The 16,547-nt window shown below is 49.6% G+C and overlaps 1 protein-coding gene across 4 annotated transcripts in view; it reads right to left on the bottom strand.

Moving 5' to 3' along the window:
* The window catches only part of ITGA11 (integrin subunit alpha 11), a 131,907-nt gene that overhangs the window by 37,630 nt on the left and 77,730 nt on the right, over positions 1 to 16,547 (bottom strand). For all 4 annotated transcript variants that reach the window (XM_008016110.3, XM_008016109.3, XM_008016108.3 and 1 more), the window contains exons 7-10: positions 16,282 to 16,430; positions 10,371 to 10,515; positions 9,728 to 9,893; positions 7,935 to 8,005 (exon numbers count right to left, since the gene is read on the bottom strand). In XM_008016110.3, coding sequence (XP_008014301.3) covers positions 7,935 to 8,005; positions 9,728 to 9,893; positions 10,371 to 10,515; positions 16,282 to 16,430 — 531 coding nt within the window. The remainder of the gene's footprint in view (positions 1 to 7,934; positions 8,006 to 9,727; positions 9,894 to 10,370; positions 10,516 to 16,281; positions 16,431 to 16,547) is intronic.

The raw sequence follows: 16,547 nt of genomic DNA on the forward strand, positions 1-16,547 counted from the left end.
GGGCTTGGTGGGTCTTGTTCTACCCACCAGTTGTAGGACAAAGGGAAGCTGCAATGCTTGGACAGGAAGACAGGAAACTCTGGCTCCTTGAGGGGAAGTTTCCAGGTTACTGATCCCATAGCCCTTTCTTGAAGACTGAGTCCACTCACCCTCTCTCTTGTACCCCCAATGCCCTGCTTCAGCAAGCCACGTAACTAGTGGGTACAGGCAGACACACAGCCAGCACTTGGAAGAGGAAGGAAAATGACCGGGGACAATGAGGGGCCCAAGGAAGGTGGTGGAAGCAGGGAAGGGCTGCCTTTTGGGTTACGCTGGTGATTACAGGGGTGGGGGCAGACTGTCTGGATCCCAGCTTTGGGCTTTCAAAACACAGGCTGGTAAAGTCACCACTGTCTCCCATGGAGCCTTCCCTGAGCCTGGCTGTCTGGGTGAACTTGAGATTCCCACCACTTTACAGAGTCAAGCTGATCTTATCAAAGGGTTAACATATCCTAACCCTCCAGAGGTAGAACTGACTGTTCAGACAGAATGTTTTTACAGCTATAAATAAGCTGGTCTTGGGAGAGTCAATGTGCTTGGTTATGTTTCACATTGCACTTTCTAATTAGCCTTCTTCCTCCTACTCTGTGCTCGAGCCTCAGCCTAGGAGGCTCTGACAGTCTGTCTGGGCCAGGACGGGAGCCAGGAACTCACATATTCGCTGTCCACAAAGTCACCGCCAACATTCCTGCACGTGGGGTGTGCTCTATTCTTTGTGGAATACTTTCTCACCCGGCTGCCCATTTGGGCCCAGAGGCCCTGTGAAAGGGAAGGGCAGATGTTCAGTATCTGCACTTGACAAATGAGCCGTTGAGGTTCAGAAGGGGAAGGGACTTGCCCAAGGTCACACAGCAAGTCAGAGGCAGGGCTGGGGCTTTGACCAGACAGGTGAGTAGGGCCGAGAAGAAAACATCTGTCTGTTTCCCCAGAGCCTGCTGTGGGTCCTGCTTTCCATTTTCCACCTGAACCCTCCTGAGGGAGCAGCGCACTATTTGGGGTCTGACTTTCTTCCTTCTTGTCCTCCCTCTCTCTGTCTGCTGAGTCCAAGTTTGTAACTGCCGACCAGGCTTCTGTGCTTCATGGACAGGCCTTTGAAGATGAATTTCTGGCTCTGCAGGTGACAGGGAGCCTCTGTGATGTACTGAGAAGGGCTGACTTGGCCCAGCGGCCGGGGATTCAGCCGGGGAGACCCCTCACACTGACTCTCCTTGTGGGAGCTTGGGGAATTCCGTCCCGACTTTTGGGTTTGGCAACACTGGGCCAGGCGATTGCTTACAGTCTCCCACCTCATCCCGTTTTAACCCTGGCAGCAGCTGCAGTCTTGGGCCTGCAGTGGGAGGCCCTTTCCTGAGAGTGAATTTGTTGCAGCCAGGGGGAGTCTTCTGAGGATGGGGACACTGTGAGGAGCGATCAGGTTAAGGCCACCGAAGCAAGCCTCAGTATGTCACAATCTCTTCCCAGCTGGGGAAGCCCAGACATTTTGAGTTTAGAAAAATCTAGAAGGGCGGGGAAAAAGAAGAGAAGGGACCAAATCCTTAATAGGGGAAGCCAGGCATGTGGGCCCAGCTGGCGAACGAACAGTGGGCATTCCCAGGAAGAACCGTGTCCCCCGCTCCGCAGGCCTGGCACAGGCTTCCTGTTTTATAGCCTCCTTTCCCATCTGAGGCCACCTGGGCTCCCACCAGATATTACCAAGGTGTGCCTGGGTGGCCTTGCACAAGGGGACCTTCCCCACAAGCTGATTTTCCTGGCGTTCTGTGCAGACATGAGGTCACAGGCTTGGCAGCCGTCAGAAGGTCCGAGGCCACACTGTGCCTTCCCAAAGGACATTGTAGCTCTAGCACCTGCAGTGTGTGTAGCTCCCACCACCAGACCCTGCCAGCTCAGCTCTCAGCTGCCCTCTGACCTGGCCTCTGAGGCAGTCTTGCCTTCCCAGCTGAGCTGCATGCTCCCAGGGCGTGTGACCATATCTCTCAAAGCTCTGTGTTCTGGTCAGTCCATGTCCAGGCCAGGGCTGGACCACAGCCCCGGCAGTGGAGGCAGCATGGTCTAGGGCAGTGCTGCTCAATGGGGGCAGTTTTGTGCCCTAGGTGATATTTGGTTGTTACAGCTGGGGGTGGTGGTGGGGGTGCTATTGGTGTCTAGTGGGTAGAGGCTAGAGATGCTGCTAACCATCCTACAATGCACAAGATGGTCCCTTATGGCAGAGTTGTCCAGCCCAAGATGTCACTAGGTCAGAGGTGGAGGATCCCTGGCCCGGTGGTGAGAGCAGGAAGGAGCTCTGGAGTCAGAGGCTTCTGAGTTCCACTTCTAGTTCAGAGCTTCTAGCTGTGTGACCCTGTTCTCTCTCTCTCTCTCTCTCTCTCAACCTTGAGTTCCTCAGCTGTAAAACAGTTCTGTTGTGAGAATCAGCATTTTTAATTCTTATCAGGGTGCTTGGCAGCCAGTGAGTACTTGGGACACGGTAGCTTTTCTCGTTCATGAATCTATCTTTAAGCATCTCCTGGGTGGTCGGGACTCGAAGAATCAGGTGTCACAGTCACGTTTGTCATTGCAGTAGCGTGTGAGAAGTGCTCTGATTGAGTCAGGGACTGGCTACTTTGGCACTCCCAGGAGCAGGTGAACAACTGAGACAGGAGGTGAGTGCATAGTGGGGTTAGAAAAGGCTTTTAAGAAAATCTTACTTGATTTATTAGTATGTCTCAAAATGAACACTTCCAGTTCCAAGCCTTGCTTCGATTTCACAAATATTCTTCAGACATCTACTGAGACAAGCTCAGAGAGGGCAAACGATTTTTCTGAGCCCACACTGCCAGGCAGTGCTTCCCTCTTGCCCAGCAGTCATGGAATTAGGATACTAGGTGCCAGCAATTCTTCCTTTTAGCTCTTTTTGGCTTTTGGGAGGTAAGACTGTGGAGCCAGGTGGAGGTAGTTGCTGGTGGTGCTGTGGGCTGGTGTGATGGGAGACCCTCTAAAGGACACTGAGGCTGTCCTCCTCCCCAAACTCCCGAGAGTCCGAGTCAGAGTGGCTGTAGAGGGGTGAGGCTCTGTTCCCAAGAGCCCCTTCTAAGGCACATACACCATTTGGAGGGTGGATTATGCTTTCACTAATTGCTTGGACTCTTAGAAGGCTTGTTTCAACAAGCTTGAAGTGGACCCGAGGAAGGGATGAATGGCCAGGAGGTTTGTGGGCAGGAAAGGCCCAGAAACAGGCCCTCTGCATTTCTGTGGAGGAGGGGCCCTCACCAAGTGCGGTGCTGGAATCCGGCAGCTAGGGTGAGCAGAAGGGGCCGTGGGGACCAGGGCGCAGTACACTGACTGCTCATTCCCCATCAGAGAGTTGGCTGCCGCCTGTCAGAGGCCCTGGGAAAGAGGCCAAGGAGTGGGCACTAGGGCACAGCCTGAGGACGTGGGGCCAGGCTTAGGAGGATCCGAATGAACCAGAAATGATTCCTGCTACCAGGAGTCAACTTGCAAACCATCGGGAGCAGCGTGGCAGGGGACCTCAGCCGCTGTGTCCTGGACTGCTGGGGAGAGGGCCAGAAGACCATCTTGATGGCCTGCCCAGCCTGGCAGGTGGAGGAGTCTATTGTTTAGGTCTAGGGGGGACAGGAGGGGTTTACAGCTTCCACAGGTCAAACCCTCAATTCACCATTATTCATCAGTCTATCTCATTTTTTGTTGAATCAGATACGCAAAACCAGTTCAAATGCGAAACCCTTAGGGAAGATTACACATCTAAAGCTTGAGCCACTAAGAACCTTAGCAAATAGCCAATACCCTTCATTGTCTAGATCTCAATCCCAGGAGGGCCTGTGGGATGAGCACAGGCTGAAGAGGCAGGAGGGTGGCTGGGGTAGCTCAACTGGGAATGTTTATACCTCCAGACGGGGACTAGACTCTAAGACTCTGTAATCCCACTGGCCTTGAGGGGAAGATGTGGAAGGAGAAAGAGGACTGCAAATAATTGATGCGCATGAGTGACGGTGTGCAGAGGACCCCTCTCACACAGGGCTCAGCTGGACTGAACCTGTTTCAAAACAGAACTGAGCTCTGGCCCTGTTAGATCATCATGTGCAGGGTCAGTGACCTCACCTTTAGGTACAAGAGAAAAAGGATCTCTTCCCATCTCGGGTGAGTCACCAAGGTTTTTGTGTAGACAAGATCTACCCTGATAAAACTGCTTCCTTCTGTAAACTTTTGGAGTTAGGGCAGATTTAGGATCCTAGTGTAGGAAGGCGGATGCGAAATCCCTCCATCTTCCCCTCAAGGCCTGTGGCATTATAGAGTATTAGAGTCTAGTCCCCCTGTGGAGGTGTGAATCCCTTCTCCCAGCTTTCTGGCAGATTCTTGCAGCTCCTGCTTGATCACCCAGCTTGACAGGTAGTTCACTACCTCAGCAGCCAGCACTAATGGAAGCCACTCTGTCTCTTAGTGACTTTTGCGTTCATTTCCAAATGCTAATGGAAGCGTTAGCTTAAAAACCTATTCTAAAGTTTGACCAGGGATCCACAGCTAGCTTTCCTGATGGTAATTTTTGGAATACTTTCTTTCCCCTTTCTGCAAATCAAGACTAGATTTTCCAGCTCCGCGGGTTTTCCCAATGACTCGGACGTTTTGCCTTCAGCCTGGAATGTAATGTTTTGGGGACTTGGACTCTGTGGGTGTCAGGTGATGTCTTGGGGTCTCCCCTCTACCCTGGGCTCCGGCCCTTTCTCTCTCCTGTTGCTTTTACCCTTGCTAATTCAGAGACTGATTTCCTTGCTCATTGAGACAGCAGCAAACCAAGAAAGGAGGAGCCGGGCCTTTCTTCTGCCATCTGAGAACGTTCTACTAGGGATGTCTCCTTCTACCAGAACTAAATAGACCCGGGGAAGCCTCAGGCTCCTTCAGTATCTTTTTGGGCAGCAGCTGTTTGAGACCATCTGTGGCACTTCTGGCAGGGAGGAAGCCTGGGGGCTTGCCTGGGAGACAGACATACTCAGGGCAAAGTGGAAAGGCTGGACCCAATAGCCCTGATCCCCAGGGAGGCCTAACTGACCCTCAGAGCTGAGGAGCTGGACTCCTGGGGACAGGATGGCTGTGGCCAATCATGGTGGCATCAGCGACCTGGCACTGAAAGACCTCTGTGCTCTAAAATAGCCACCCAGTGGCCAGTCACAGCCCATCATGCTTGCACCAGTCTTGTGCATTTGAAAGGTTTTTTTGCTTTCGTTTTTAACACTAAAGAGTCTCAGATTCAAATGTGATTGTCATCTCTTTTAAAGTCCAATTAGATGAAAAGGTCAGGGGTGATGGAAGAACTAGGGTATATGGGAGAGGCAAGCTGGGCCCCTCTGCCTGGGGAACAGAGAAGTTGAGCATCTGTGCAAGGGCTTGCACATGACAGTCATGACCTTGACTTGACCGAAGTCATGTGCTGGGGCTGTGAGCTCCTGGGTCTCCCCACTCTGGAAGCTGGGGAACCTGTTGATCCTGCAAGGATCACCTTGCTCAACACTGAATTGCTTGGGCCACTTTCAAGGCTCCGCTCAAGCTTCCCTGAGTCCCTGAAGCCCATCTTAATGTCCTCTTCTTTTTAGATTCCACGATTCCTAGACATACACAGATCATGATTTTAGAAGCAGGACAGTGAACTTATTATTTAAGAGTTTTTCTCCCCAGCTAGGCTATGAACGGCTGTCAGCTGAAATGTTTCTTTAATGTACCTGGTACAGAGCCTGACACACACGAAGATACTAAAAAAAAGTCTGTAGAATGGACAAAGGAAACATTGGGACATTCATTTTCTCTTCTGTCCCCAACACCAGGGCTGATCTCTGAGCTGTGCCAGAATGTCGCACAGTGGGTGTTCACAATGCTCTCTATTCTCCTGCTTACTGCTACCCAGGACTGCTGAAACCTGTGTCCTTTAGGGGCTGCTCGAGTGCCAAGCCCTCCCGGATCTTTCCCTGACCATCCCTTCTTTGAGCAGAGGCCCTTCCTTCTGTACTACCCAGATCACATTGCTTTGGTTAACATTAGGCATGACCACATCTCCCCCCATTCCCCGCATTGAGCAGGGGGTCTTCACAGGGGATCTTCGGATGGCGGACCTTCAGGTGTTGTACACTTTTACCTAGGAGGCATCTATAGTTTCTTTCATCCTACTCTCAAAGCTAAGAAATGCCATTCAGGATTGTTTGCAAGTTGACTCCTGGTGGTAAGAATCATTTCTGGGTCCTTTTGGCACTTTAGTGGCATTTCACAAATGCTTGTTAGATTTAATTAAATTGTATTTCCTTGTTGCATTCTCTAATCAGCTCTGACCTCAGAGTCTGGAGACCAGGACTGGTCCTGCCAGAGCACATGACTCTGCCGGCCCCCATGTGAACAGATGCTCTCACCTCTCTGTGCTGGGCTCTTTACCCTCGGACTCTGAGCACCTTGAGGGCAGGACTCCCGCCTCTGATTCTCCTGGCATCAGGCTTGGGATCCAGCACAGAGAAGGCACTGAAAAGAGTGGCTGATCCAGCCACCTAAAACAGGATAACTATCATCACCTGCCATCCTTGTAGGGCTGTTCCGGCATGAAATGAGGTGCAAGAATTTCCTGGAAAAGTTTAAACTGCTGTGCACATGTAACAGGGCTGTTATTAGGACAGGGCAGCTACATTTACATCTTGCTGTTACTCAAGACAGTGGGCATGAAACTGTCCAGATGCAGCTCAGAAAAGTCTGAGTGTGAGTGGCATGTCCGTCCATCTGCCGGCTGCATGTCAGGCATGTGTCCCCCTCCCCTCCAGTTTGGAAGTTCTGACTCAGACCCCCAGAGATTCCCTCTCACGGAGCAGCTGCTTGGTCTAGAGGAAAGAGCATGAGACTAATATTTTTCTCACGAATTTTACTCCAGCAGGTCACTTAACCTTCTCATGCCTCCAATTCTTTATGTGTAAACTAGGAACAAGGAGTCCTCCCCTATCCGCCTCACCGAGGAGTTACGAGAGGGCAATGGGAGGATGACAGTGACATATAACTAGGATGCACTAACGGGACTTCTCTGGCAAATTAGGAGGAATAAGTACACTCTCACGGTGCCAGCCCAGGCAGAACACACACACGCACACACACACATGCACACACATGCACCTGGCTGTGCAAAGCACAGCCACGGGAGCACGTATCGATACTGACAGACGAAGTTGGTATGTTTTCCCACGTGACAATCCTGGGCAGGACTCTACAGTACATTAAGCATATTCACAGACATGGATTCTTCTGTACCCCTTGCAATCCTGGGAGGCTCCAGCCCCTTCTTATGAAGCAGCACCAGGTGAAGCACACAAGCACACAGAGGGGGAGTGATGCAGAGCCCCAGCTATCACATGTTGCTTGTGACACCACACCCTCTCTCTGTGGGCCAGCCCCCCACCCAGGACCTCTGTAATCTGATGCAGCGCCTGCACAGTGGGGATGCCTGTGAGTCACCTGCCAGAGCACAGCTCAAACATCTGGATACCCTCCCAACACTGACATGGGGACACGCCCTGGCATGTGCAGGCCTCCTCGGGCACTGGAACTATCCGAGGCACGTGCCATTGGCTTTGCCACCTGCCCTAGATTTTGCACAAGGCTCTCTGGACTGAATGGGAAGGTGCACCCCGCACCTCACAGGTGAAATTATGGGATTATTAACTGTAGTCCGTGCACTTCTAAAGAGGGCTTAAGACAATATAAATAGGTGGAAGACCTCGACTCCCCTCTTCCAGCCCACAGAAGATGGGAGGCAGAGAGACCCTAAGAAAGAGAGAAAGCAAGAAGAGCCAGCCCATCTGTGAAGGTGGATGACAGATCCAGAGAGCTAGAAAGGGAAAGTGCATGCCCTGAGAGACAGAGGCGGGGCTCTCTGCCGGTACCTCCACCACGTGCGAGGAAAAGCCTGTCTGTGACATCTCCAGCCCAAAGGAGGTCTCGTTCTTGTTGGTGCCTGCAACAGAATGACAGAGAGATGTCAGCTCCATGTCCAATCACTTAGCTCCAGACAGAGCTGCCGCTCAACCCACAGCTCCTGCTTCCTTGGGGCATCATTAGGAGGTGGGGCTCTCTTTCAAGGGGGGGCTCTGAAGCTGAGGCCAGTAGGGTGCCAGCCTCCTCAGCCCTCCCCAGCACTCTGTGCGGTGGGGAGCACCACACACCTTCCAGGTGCCCGTGTGAATTGTTACTGGTAGCCCACTTACTTCTGTAAAGGGCTCGGGACAAATGATATTACAGGGCATGCATACTGTAAGACTGCTAAAATTGGGGGTAAAGCAAGCAAAAGTGCACAGAAATAGTGTACGTTTTTGGCAAGAAATGGAATTTCCCACTTTGTTCATTCCTTTTATTCACTAGCTTTGGTTCCAGATGCCTTTGGATGGACCTCAAACATCAAATCCACCCTCAGAGGGAGATCTGTCGCCACTGCAGATTTGCGTAAGAAATCCCATGAGTGCTGAAAGCCTCTCCCCACGGAGGGGCTCCCTGAACACACCATTGGAACCAATGTTTTCATCATCCAAGGCGACCATTTTGAGGAGAAATACACAGATTTGGATATTTGAGTTCTGGAGTGGGTGTCAAAGCTCATGTCCATACTTCATATTCATCTGCCCTTGTTTACGAGGGCCATTTTAGTCTCTTTTCGTGTGTCTGTGGCTTGTCATTTCCAATGCACTGCAGACTTCTCAGGCTTTACATGGCCTTCTATTTCTTTTTATAATCCTCCCATATGCCCAAAGCCCGATATTGGAAGGGCCCACTATAGCAATGGTGGAAATGAAATTCGTACAAATCAAATCAAAAATGGAGCTTAAATCATGAGGAGAGAGGCAATTTGAAGGACTCTGCCAAAAATAAAAAATGCTTTTGGTGGAGTGGAAGCAGCTGGCATATAGGGATTAAGGGTTTCAGGATATGGAGTCAGACTCTGCTAGGTACAAGCTAGGGTTGCCTGATGCAACATAGGATGCCCAATTAAAACTGAATTTCAGGCAACAAATAAGTTTTAACCTAAGCCTACCACACCCACTGTATTTTATTTTTGCGAAATTCGGCAACCTAGTTCAAAGCCCACCACCGTCCCAAGCTGTGAGATTTTTGGCAGGTCACTGAACTCCTCTGAGTTTCAGTTCTCCCAGCGGTAAAAATGACAGCATTAGCAAAGTAATCTTTCAGCATTGTTCATAAAACGCACAGCCTCACGTCTGGCACGGAGTCATACTCAGTTGTTGGAATTTATGACTTATTTATTTTTGGGGACAGGGTCTGGCTCTGTTGCCCAGGCTGGAGTGCAGTGGCATGACCTCAGCTCACTGCAACCTCAACCTCCCAGGCTCAAGTGATCCTCCCACCTCAGCTTCCCAAGTAGCTAGGACTACAGGCACACACCACCACACCTAGCTAATTTTTGTAAATTTTTTTTTTTAAAGAGATGAGGTTTTGCCTTGTTGCCCAAGCTGGTCTTGAACTCCTGAACTGAAGTAATTCACTCACCTTGTCCTCCCAAAGTGCTGGGATTACAGGCGTGAGTCACCACGCCTGGCCTGGCATTTATTTTTATGGAAGACTTTTGCTAAGCCATTCCGTCTTGTGGGATTGGGTTGTGCTCTGTGGAGTTTACCTGATATAAGCCCAGGAGAGAGTGGATCCCCTCTTAGCATGCATTGCTCACCTTCCAGGCTGAAGATTCTGTCCCCCAGGGCATCGACAATGTCCTTCAAGGCAGCCTCATCAGTGACATTGAAGAAGTGCTTGTCATCGGGGTCACTGGCGATGTATTTGATTTCATTTAGAAAAGTTTCTGGATTGATGCCCCTGCGGTTGTAGTAGCCCAGGACCTGCCAGGGAATAGGGGCAGGAACCACAAACCAGAACATAGCACAGACGTTCCCATATACCACACGGCCTAGACCCTGGGGAACCCAGGGTGGGCTGGAGCCAGGGCCGGTAGCCATGAGAGTTCCTTGTGATGCCACTTGCGTGCGGAATAGACTCTCTTTTAGGGACAAGATAAAGCCTTTGTGCTAAGCTAGGGTCTGGGAGCTGGGAGGTTTGGAGGTGTGTTCTAGTTTTCTGAGGTTCCAGACCCTCCCTGGCAATGGATAGCGGGGCAACCCAAACTCACAGCTTTTGTGGATAGGCCAGAGCAGTGCAGAAAGATTCTCAACTTGTTGTTTAGAAGATGAAATGGGAGGCTCTTTTGAGGGCCTGGACACTTGTGATACTGCCTGAAACTAGTCCCTTGGAGTGCCCGGGGATCTGATGGCAAAGCCTCTAAAAGACCATCAGCAGCCCTTGGGCGGGCCAGGACTTACGGCCACCGCATATCTTGTTACGTTGTCTCTCTCGCTTTGCTGGATCACCTTCTCCAGGTCTGGGCTGTCGTGGGACTCTCCATCTGTGATGACAATCATCACTTTCTTGGCCCCTTTCCTTCCGCCCTTCTGGAAAGCCTCTGAGCTGGAAGCCAAGCGCAGGGGCAGGGTCATGAGAAAGAAGTGGGATTGGGGCAGCCCCTGATGCTCCTGCAGAGGGGCGGCCACAGAAACCAGGACTAAGTGCCCCTTGGGCAACCCAACAGATGCCAGGACCTCGAACCAAAAAAGTAGCTGGATTGAGATGGCCAGAGCTACTCTTTCACCAGCTGCTCAGAAGGTTCTTAGATCTGTTGTCTTTAAATGAAATGTTGAAAAGCTCCTTTGGAGTCCTGACCTTGCTGTTTTGGGCAGGTCAAAAGGATGAGGTGGACCTGGGAGGGGAGTTCAGGGGCAGGTGACAACCTTTAGAGGCATTAAGTCAGTGGTTCACAACTCCAGCTGCTCACTGGCATCTTGTGGAGCGAGCCTTTAAAACCTGTTGGCCGGGTGCGGTTGCTCACGCCTGTAATCCTAGCACTTTGGGAGCCCAAGGTGAGCGGATGATCTGAGGTCGGGAGTTCGAGACCAGCCTGACTAACATGGCAAAACCCTGCCTCTACTAGAAATACAAAACTTAGCCGGGTGTGTTGGCATGCGCCTGTAATCCCAACTACTCGGGAGGCTGAGGATTAAAATTGCTTGAACCCGGGAGGAGGAGGTTGCAGTTAGCCGAGATCATGCTACTGCACTCTAGTCTGGGCGACAGTAAGACTCTGTCTCAAAACAAACAAACAAACAAACAAACAAACAAACAAACAAACAAACAAAAACTGTTGATGCCCCAGCCTCAGCCAGACCCCTGAAATTGGAATCTCTGGGATGGTGGCCTGGATATTAGTATTTTTATTTGTTTATTTATTTTTAATTGAGACAGAGTCTCCCTCTGTTGCCCAGGCTAGAGTGCAGTGGCACAATCTCAGCTCACTGCAACCTCTTCCTCGCAGGTTCAAGCGATTCTCGTGCCTCAGTCTCCTAAGTAGCTGGGATTAGAGGCCTGTGCCACCACGCTTGGCTAATTTTTGTATTTTTAATAGAGATGGGGTTTTGCCATGTTGGCCAGTCTGGTCTCGAACTCCTGGCCTCAAGTGATCCGCCCGCCTCTGCCTCCCCAAGTGCTGGGATTACAGCTGTGAGCCACCGTGCCGGGCTGGCACCAGTATTTTATAACGTTCTGCTGAGCATTCCAGAGCTGAGACTCACTTTCCTTCGTACTGAAAACAGGATGTGCCAGGGTGACTCGGCATCCAGACAACACTGACCCATAAAATACGTGCGACGAGGCCTGACAGAGCTCTGGCTTCCTCACAAAGATTGCTTTGATTCTATTTTGGGAAACATTAAATATCAAATCCATGACAAATATTTCTCTTTCTCACTTTTTATTTTGTTTTCAGTATCCGGAGCATGAGCTCAGCCCACCTATCAGGCAATCCAGCCCAGGGGACAGCAGGGCTGGCACCTTGACCGTCAACCTGGCAGACAGGCTCTTGTAGCGGGCCATCGGGCTACGAAGTGTGAAAAACTGGCTCCCAAATCACCATTGGCTTTTAGTGTCCCTGTGGCCTGCCTTCCTTTAGACCATGAGGTTCTGAGGGGTATAGACATGGTCTCACTGAGGAGTCTGGCCCAGAAGTTATAATTTGCCAATAAGGATCTAAAAATAAATGTTAAACTCTTAGACTCTGAGGTTATTCCTAATGAGTCTGACCCACAGCAAGGCAGGACAGGTCACAGATTTAAGCTCTGTAGTGACAGGTTAAAGAGCCACATGGCTTTGGTATCACAGGTATCTCTTCTTACGTAGCACACTGAGGAACAGATGCATATGATTTAGGAGTTGAGGGATTTGCAAAAGCTGAAATAAATTAGTTTAGAACATCTTCAAACTACCAGCAAAGAGAAAAAAACATCCGCCATTCTCTTAGCAGTGCTCCAATATGCTGGATATGTTGCCTTAAAAAACCCACTAATTTTAGTATGTGCTGTGGACTGAAGCCTGCAGAAGCATGTGCCACATGACAAGAACAGATTTTGAGCTCAAGCTCAACCCAGTAGCAGGAGAACTCTGCTATTCTTTCCAAGGAGATTCTAGATGCTTCTGTGACTGCATGGAAGGGCCAGGCCCAGGAATAAAACGCCCTGCAAAAAAGCATGGCAGGAGCAAAGCATGTTTTATTATATATGGAGCCAAGAAAAATGTCAGGATCATATTTCCATAGAGTGGAATAGTGTGAATGTCATATGAATCTGTAATTGTGTGAATATCAGCATGAGTCATCAGATTTTAAATTGTGATTTTGCACTGGGAAAGGGACTTGGATTTGTTCGTTTGTTAATTAGATTATACATTCCTTGAGAGCAGTGAGAGCTGTATACTAACAACAGGCTCCATGGGCCTAGAAACCAGAGTGGCCCATGGAGATTGAGGCCACGTCATAACTTGTTTCTGCTCAAAACCTGCACAGGTTCCTCTTTCTCTCAGGGAAAGCCCAGGTTCTGACAACGGCTCCCTAAGCCCTCTGAAATCTGGCCCATTTCCTCTCTTAGCCTCTGGTCCTGCTCACTCACCCCCACCTACACTGGACTCTTCGATGGTCTGGAGTCCTCAGGCACACCAAGTCTTTGAGCTGTTCCCTCCCAGCCATCTGCTTGCCAACAACTCCCTCAACTCCTTTCAAATCTCCAGTCAAAGGTCATCCATCAGGGAAGCCTTTCCTCACCGCTCTGTTCATGCTGATTCCGTACCTGCCCTCTGCAACTGCTCCACTCCCCCTACCACACTTCATTCTCCCCATAGCTTTCATCTCCTTCTACTATGCTATGTTATTTATTTATTTGTTTATTGTCTGCCTCTCTCTCTAGAATGTCGGCTCACGAGGGCACAGTATTTGTACCTATGTTATTCACTGATCTAGCCCTGGCGCCTAAAATAGTGAGAGGCACATAGTAGATGCTCAATAAAGTGTTATGTGGCCAAAGGTAGAATCACACCACGTTGTTCAGGGGCCCTCTCTGCTTCCCTGTTGTACATAGCTTCCAGGCTCGTTTTCTTAATGTGTGTATCTGATGATTACACTCTACTACTCAAGAACCTGCTATGGCCACCCATGCTGGTTTTAACTACAACATCATCACTCTCACCATCTTTACATGGCTCACTTCCCACCAACATGAACCCCTTGCTGTGGTCAAGAGGAGTGCATCTCTGAATGCAAATATTCCTTGACTTTCCCTCTCCTCTGCTGGCATCACGGTGGAATGTCTTGTGTGGCACATCTTCTGTTCACCTGTTTTTGTTGGAATCCCAGGGTCTTCCCAGGACAGGTCCAGTGCCGCCTCCTCCTGGCAGTTCTCCTTGGCCCCTCCATGGGGGCCTCTCCCTCTCTCATCCTCACTGAGTCAGGGTTAGGGTGAACGCTTGTCACAGCCCTCCCATCAGACTGTGAGCTGCCACAGCCAGGACCCACAGGTTATCGACATCTTTATAAGCCCTCCTGTTCATGGCCTGCATCTTTGCCCTTTCGAAGGAGCGTAGGAAAAAGAAATGCATTAAGAATAAACTGAGTGAGGACAGAAAACCTTTCACCTTAAAAGGCACCAGCTGTAGTTTGGGACTTGAATTTGGCAAGTTGGGAAGATCAGAATTTCGACCTTCATTTGAGGTGAAGATTGCAACCTCAGCAGTGCTCATGAGTCAGGGATGGTTCAAACTACCTGGTGAGTCACACACAAATAATTGACCTGAGGTTGGTGAGTTGTAAAGTCAGGTCCAAATAGCGGGTTTTATTCCTGTATGAGTCAGTTAGCTTCACACTGAGAAAGTGAGTGCTGGTGGTTATGGGCTGCCTTCCTTGCCCCAGTCATTTCACAAGGGCCTGCTGGAGTCTCAGGTCTCACCCCGAAGAAGGCAAAACAAAAGCAGAAAAATGGACCATTCCTTGTGAGGATGAATAAGAGAGCCACCTTCACATGGAGAAATGCTCCTTTAGGAAAAGCTTGAGCGAGTTTTATCAGCAAACAGAAACACGCTAGTTGAGCAATGACTTAATTGTAAAGAGTTATGAGGTTGGAAAAATCTTAATCTTTTGAGCACATGAAATCACGATACTACTAAATAGTTCTTTTTTTCTTTTCTTTCTTTTTTTGTTTTTTGAGATAGGGTCTGGCTCTGTTGCCTAGGTGGAGTGCAGTGGTGTGATCTTGGCTCACTGTAGCCTTTGCTTCCTGGGCTCAAGTGATTCTCCCACTTCAGCCTCCTGAATAGTTAGGACTACAAGCATGCACCACCATGCCTGGCTAATTTTTGTATTTTTTTTGTAGAGACGAGGTCTCATGGTTTTGCCTAGGCTGGTCTCAAACTTATGGGCTCAAGTAATCCTCCCACCTCAGCCTCCCAAACTGCTGGGATTACAGGTCTGAGTCACTGCACCTGGCCTCAATAGCTCTTACATTGTGGATTTTTTAAAAACACATCAACTAACCCTACATAAGGTGGGATCATAAGGTAAAAGGTCTGTGGTCTCAACAAATGTAGCGGAACTCATATTTATAGGTGTAACATTCAGATATTTAAAATCTAAATGCCTTCGACACAGTCATCTTATGAGTTTAGGTCTTGGCTCAAGAGATCTGCGGCATTGCTTTTAAAATCAGCTAATTTCAGTGGGGGGATGACCACCATGTTTTGAGCAACAACATTACTGGAATAAGCATGCAGACTTCTGCATGGACAATATCTAGGGATAACATTTATCTGGATGAGTGAGTTCTGGTGTGATTTTATTTTATTTTATTTTATTTCTTTTGAGGCGGAGTCTCACTCTGTCACCAGGCTGGAGTGCAGTGGCACCATCTTGGTTCACTGCAACCTCTGCCTCCTGGGTTTAAGCAATTCTCCTGCCTCAGCTTCCCAAGTAGCTGGACTACAGACGCATGCCACCATGCCTGGCTAATTTTTTTTTTTGTATTTTAGTAGAGATGGGGTTTTACCATGTTGCCCAGGCTGGGTCTCAAACTCCTGAGCTCAGGCAATCTGCCCACCGCGGCCTCCCAAAGTGCTAGGATTACAGGTGTGAGCCACACACCTGGCCAAGTTCTGGTGTGATTTTTAAGGAATCAGCCTCACTACTCTACAGTCTCAGGTGTCAGATTTGACTGCGTTCTTTCTACTCCATTGATGACTAACTCTCCATAAGAAGACCCCACCCTCACAGAACCTACTTCTTATAGAGTGTCTGTGGCAGAAGCTATTTTTCAAAGTTGGCTGCAACAATATCCCCCATCCTAAATGCTCTTCTGCAAAATGACCTCACTGTTCATCCATCAAGGCAGAACCAAATTCCCTTCCCCTTGAATCTGGGCTAGGCTCAGTCACTTGCCCAACTAATAGAATGTGGCAGAAGTCATATTCTGGGACTTCGAGACCAGGTTACAGGCAGTCTCCCAGGTCCTGCCTGGGTCTCTTGGAAAGCTCACTCTTGGGATGCTCTCTCTAAAACTCCAGTTGCCATGCCACAAGGAAACCAAGCCACATGGCCACATGTGGGTGCTCAGGTCACCAGTCCCAGCTGAGCTCTCAGCCAACAGCCAGCAACAACTGCCAGTCACGTGAGAACCTTCAGATGACAACAGATCCAGGTGACACCAGACCGCAACCACCTGAGAGGACCCAAGAGAAAACCAACCAGCTGAGCCCAGCCAAACCCCAGAACTCTGAGGAATTAAGAAATTATTGTCTCAAGGTACTAAATTTTGTGGTAGTGTGTTACATGGCAATAGATAACTATAATTCTTCTACTTGTTTTTTTACCGTGCAAATTCGATGCCAAATGCTGTCCGGGTCTCTGTTCCTCCTCTCTGCTCAATGTGGCTGGCAGCTTCCACCACATCTTTTACAGACCTGTAGTCATTGAGGTGAAACTCATGCACCACATCTTCTCCATACTGCACAACTCCAACCTGCAAGGTAGAGGAGAGGGCAACAGAACATTTTGATCCCCTGAAACTTAGAATTTGAGAGTGAGGATCCCCGGGAGTTTCTGTGTGATAATTCAGGAGGCAGGAGGGCTGAGGACC

Source organism: Chlorocebus sabaeus, chromosome 26 (genome assembly GCF_047675955.1).
Source record: "Chlorocebus sabaeus isolate Y175 chromosome 26, mChlSab1.0.hap1, whole genome shotgun sequence".
NCBI classification, from domain to species: Eukaryota; Metazoa; Chordata; class Mammalia; order Primates; family Cercopithecidae; genus Chlorocebus; species Chlorocebus sabaeus.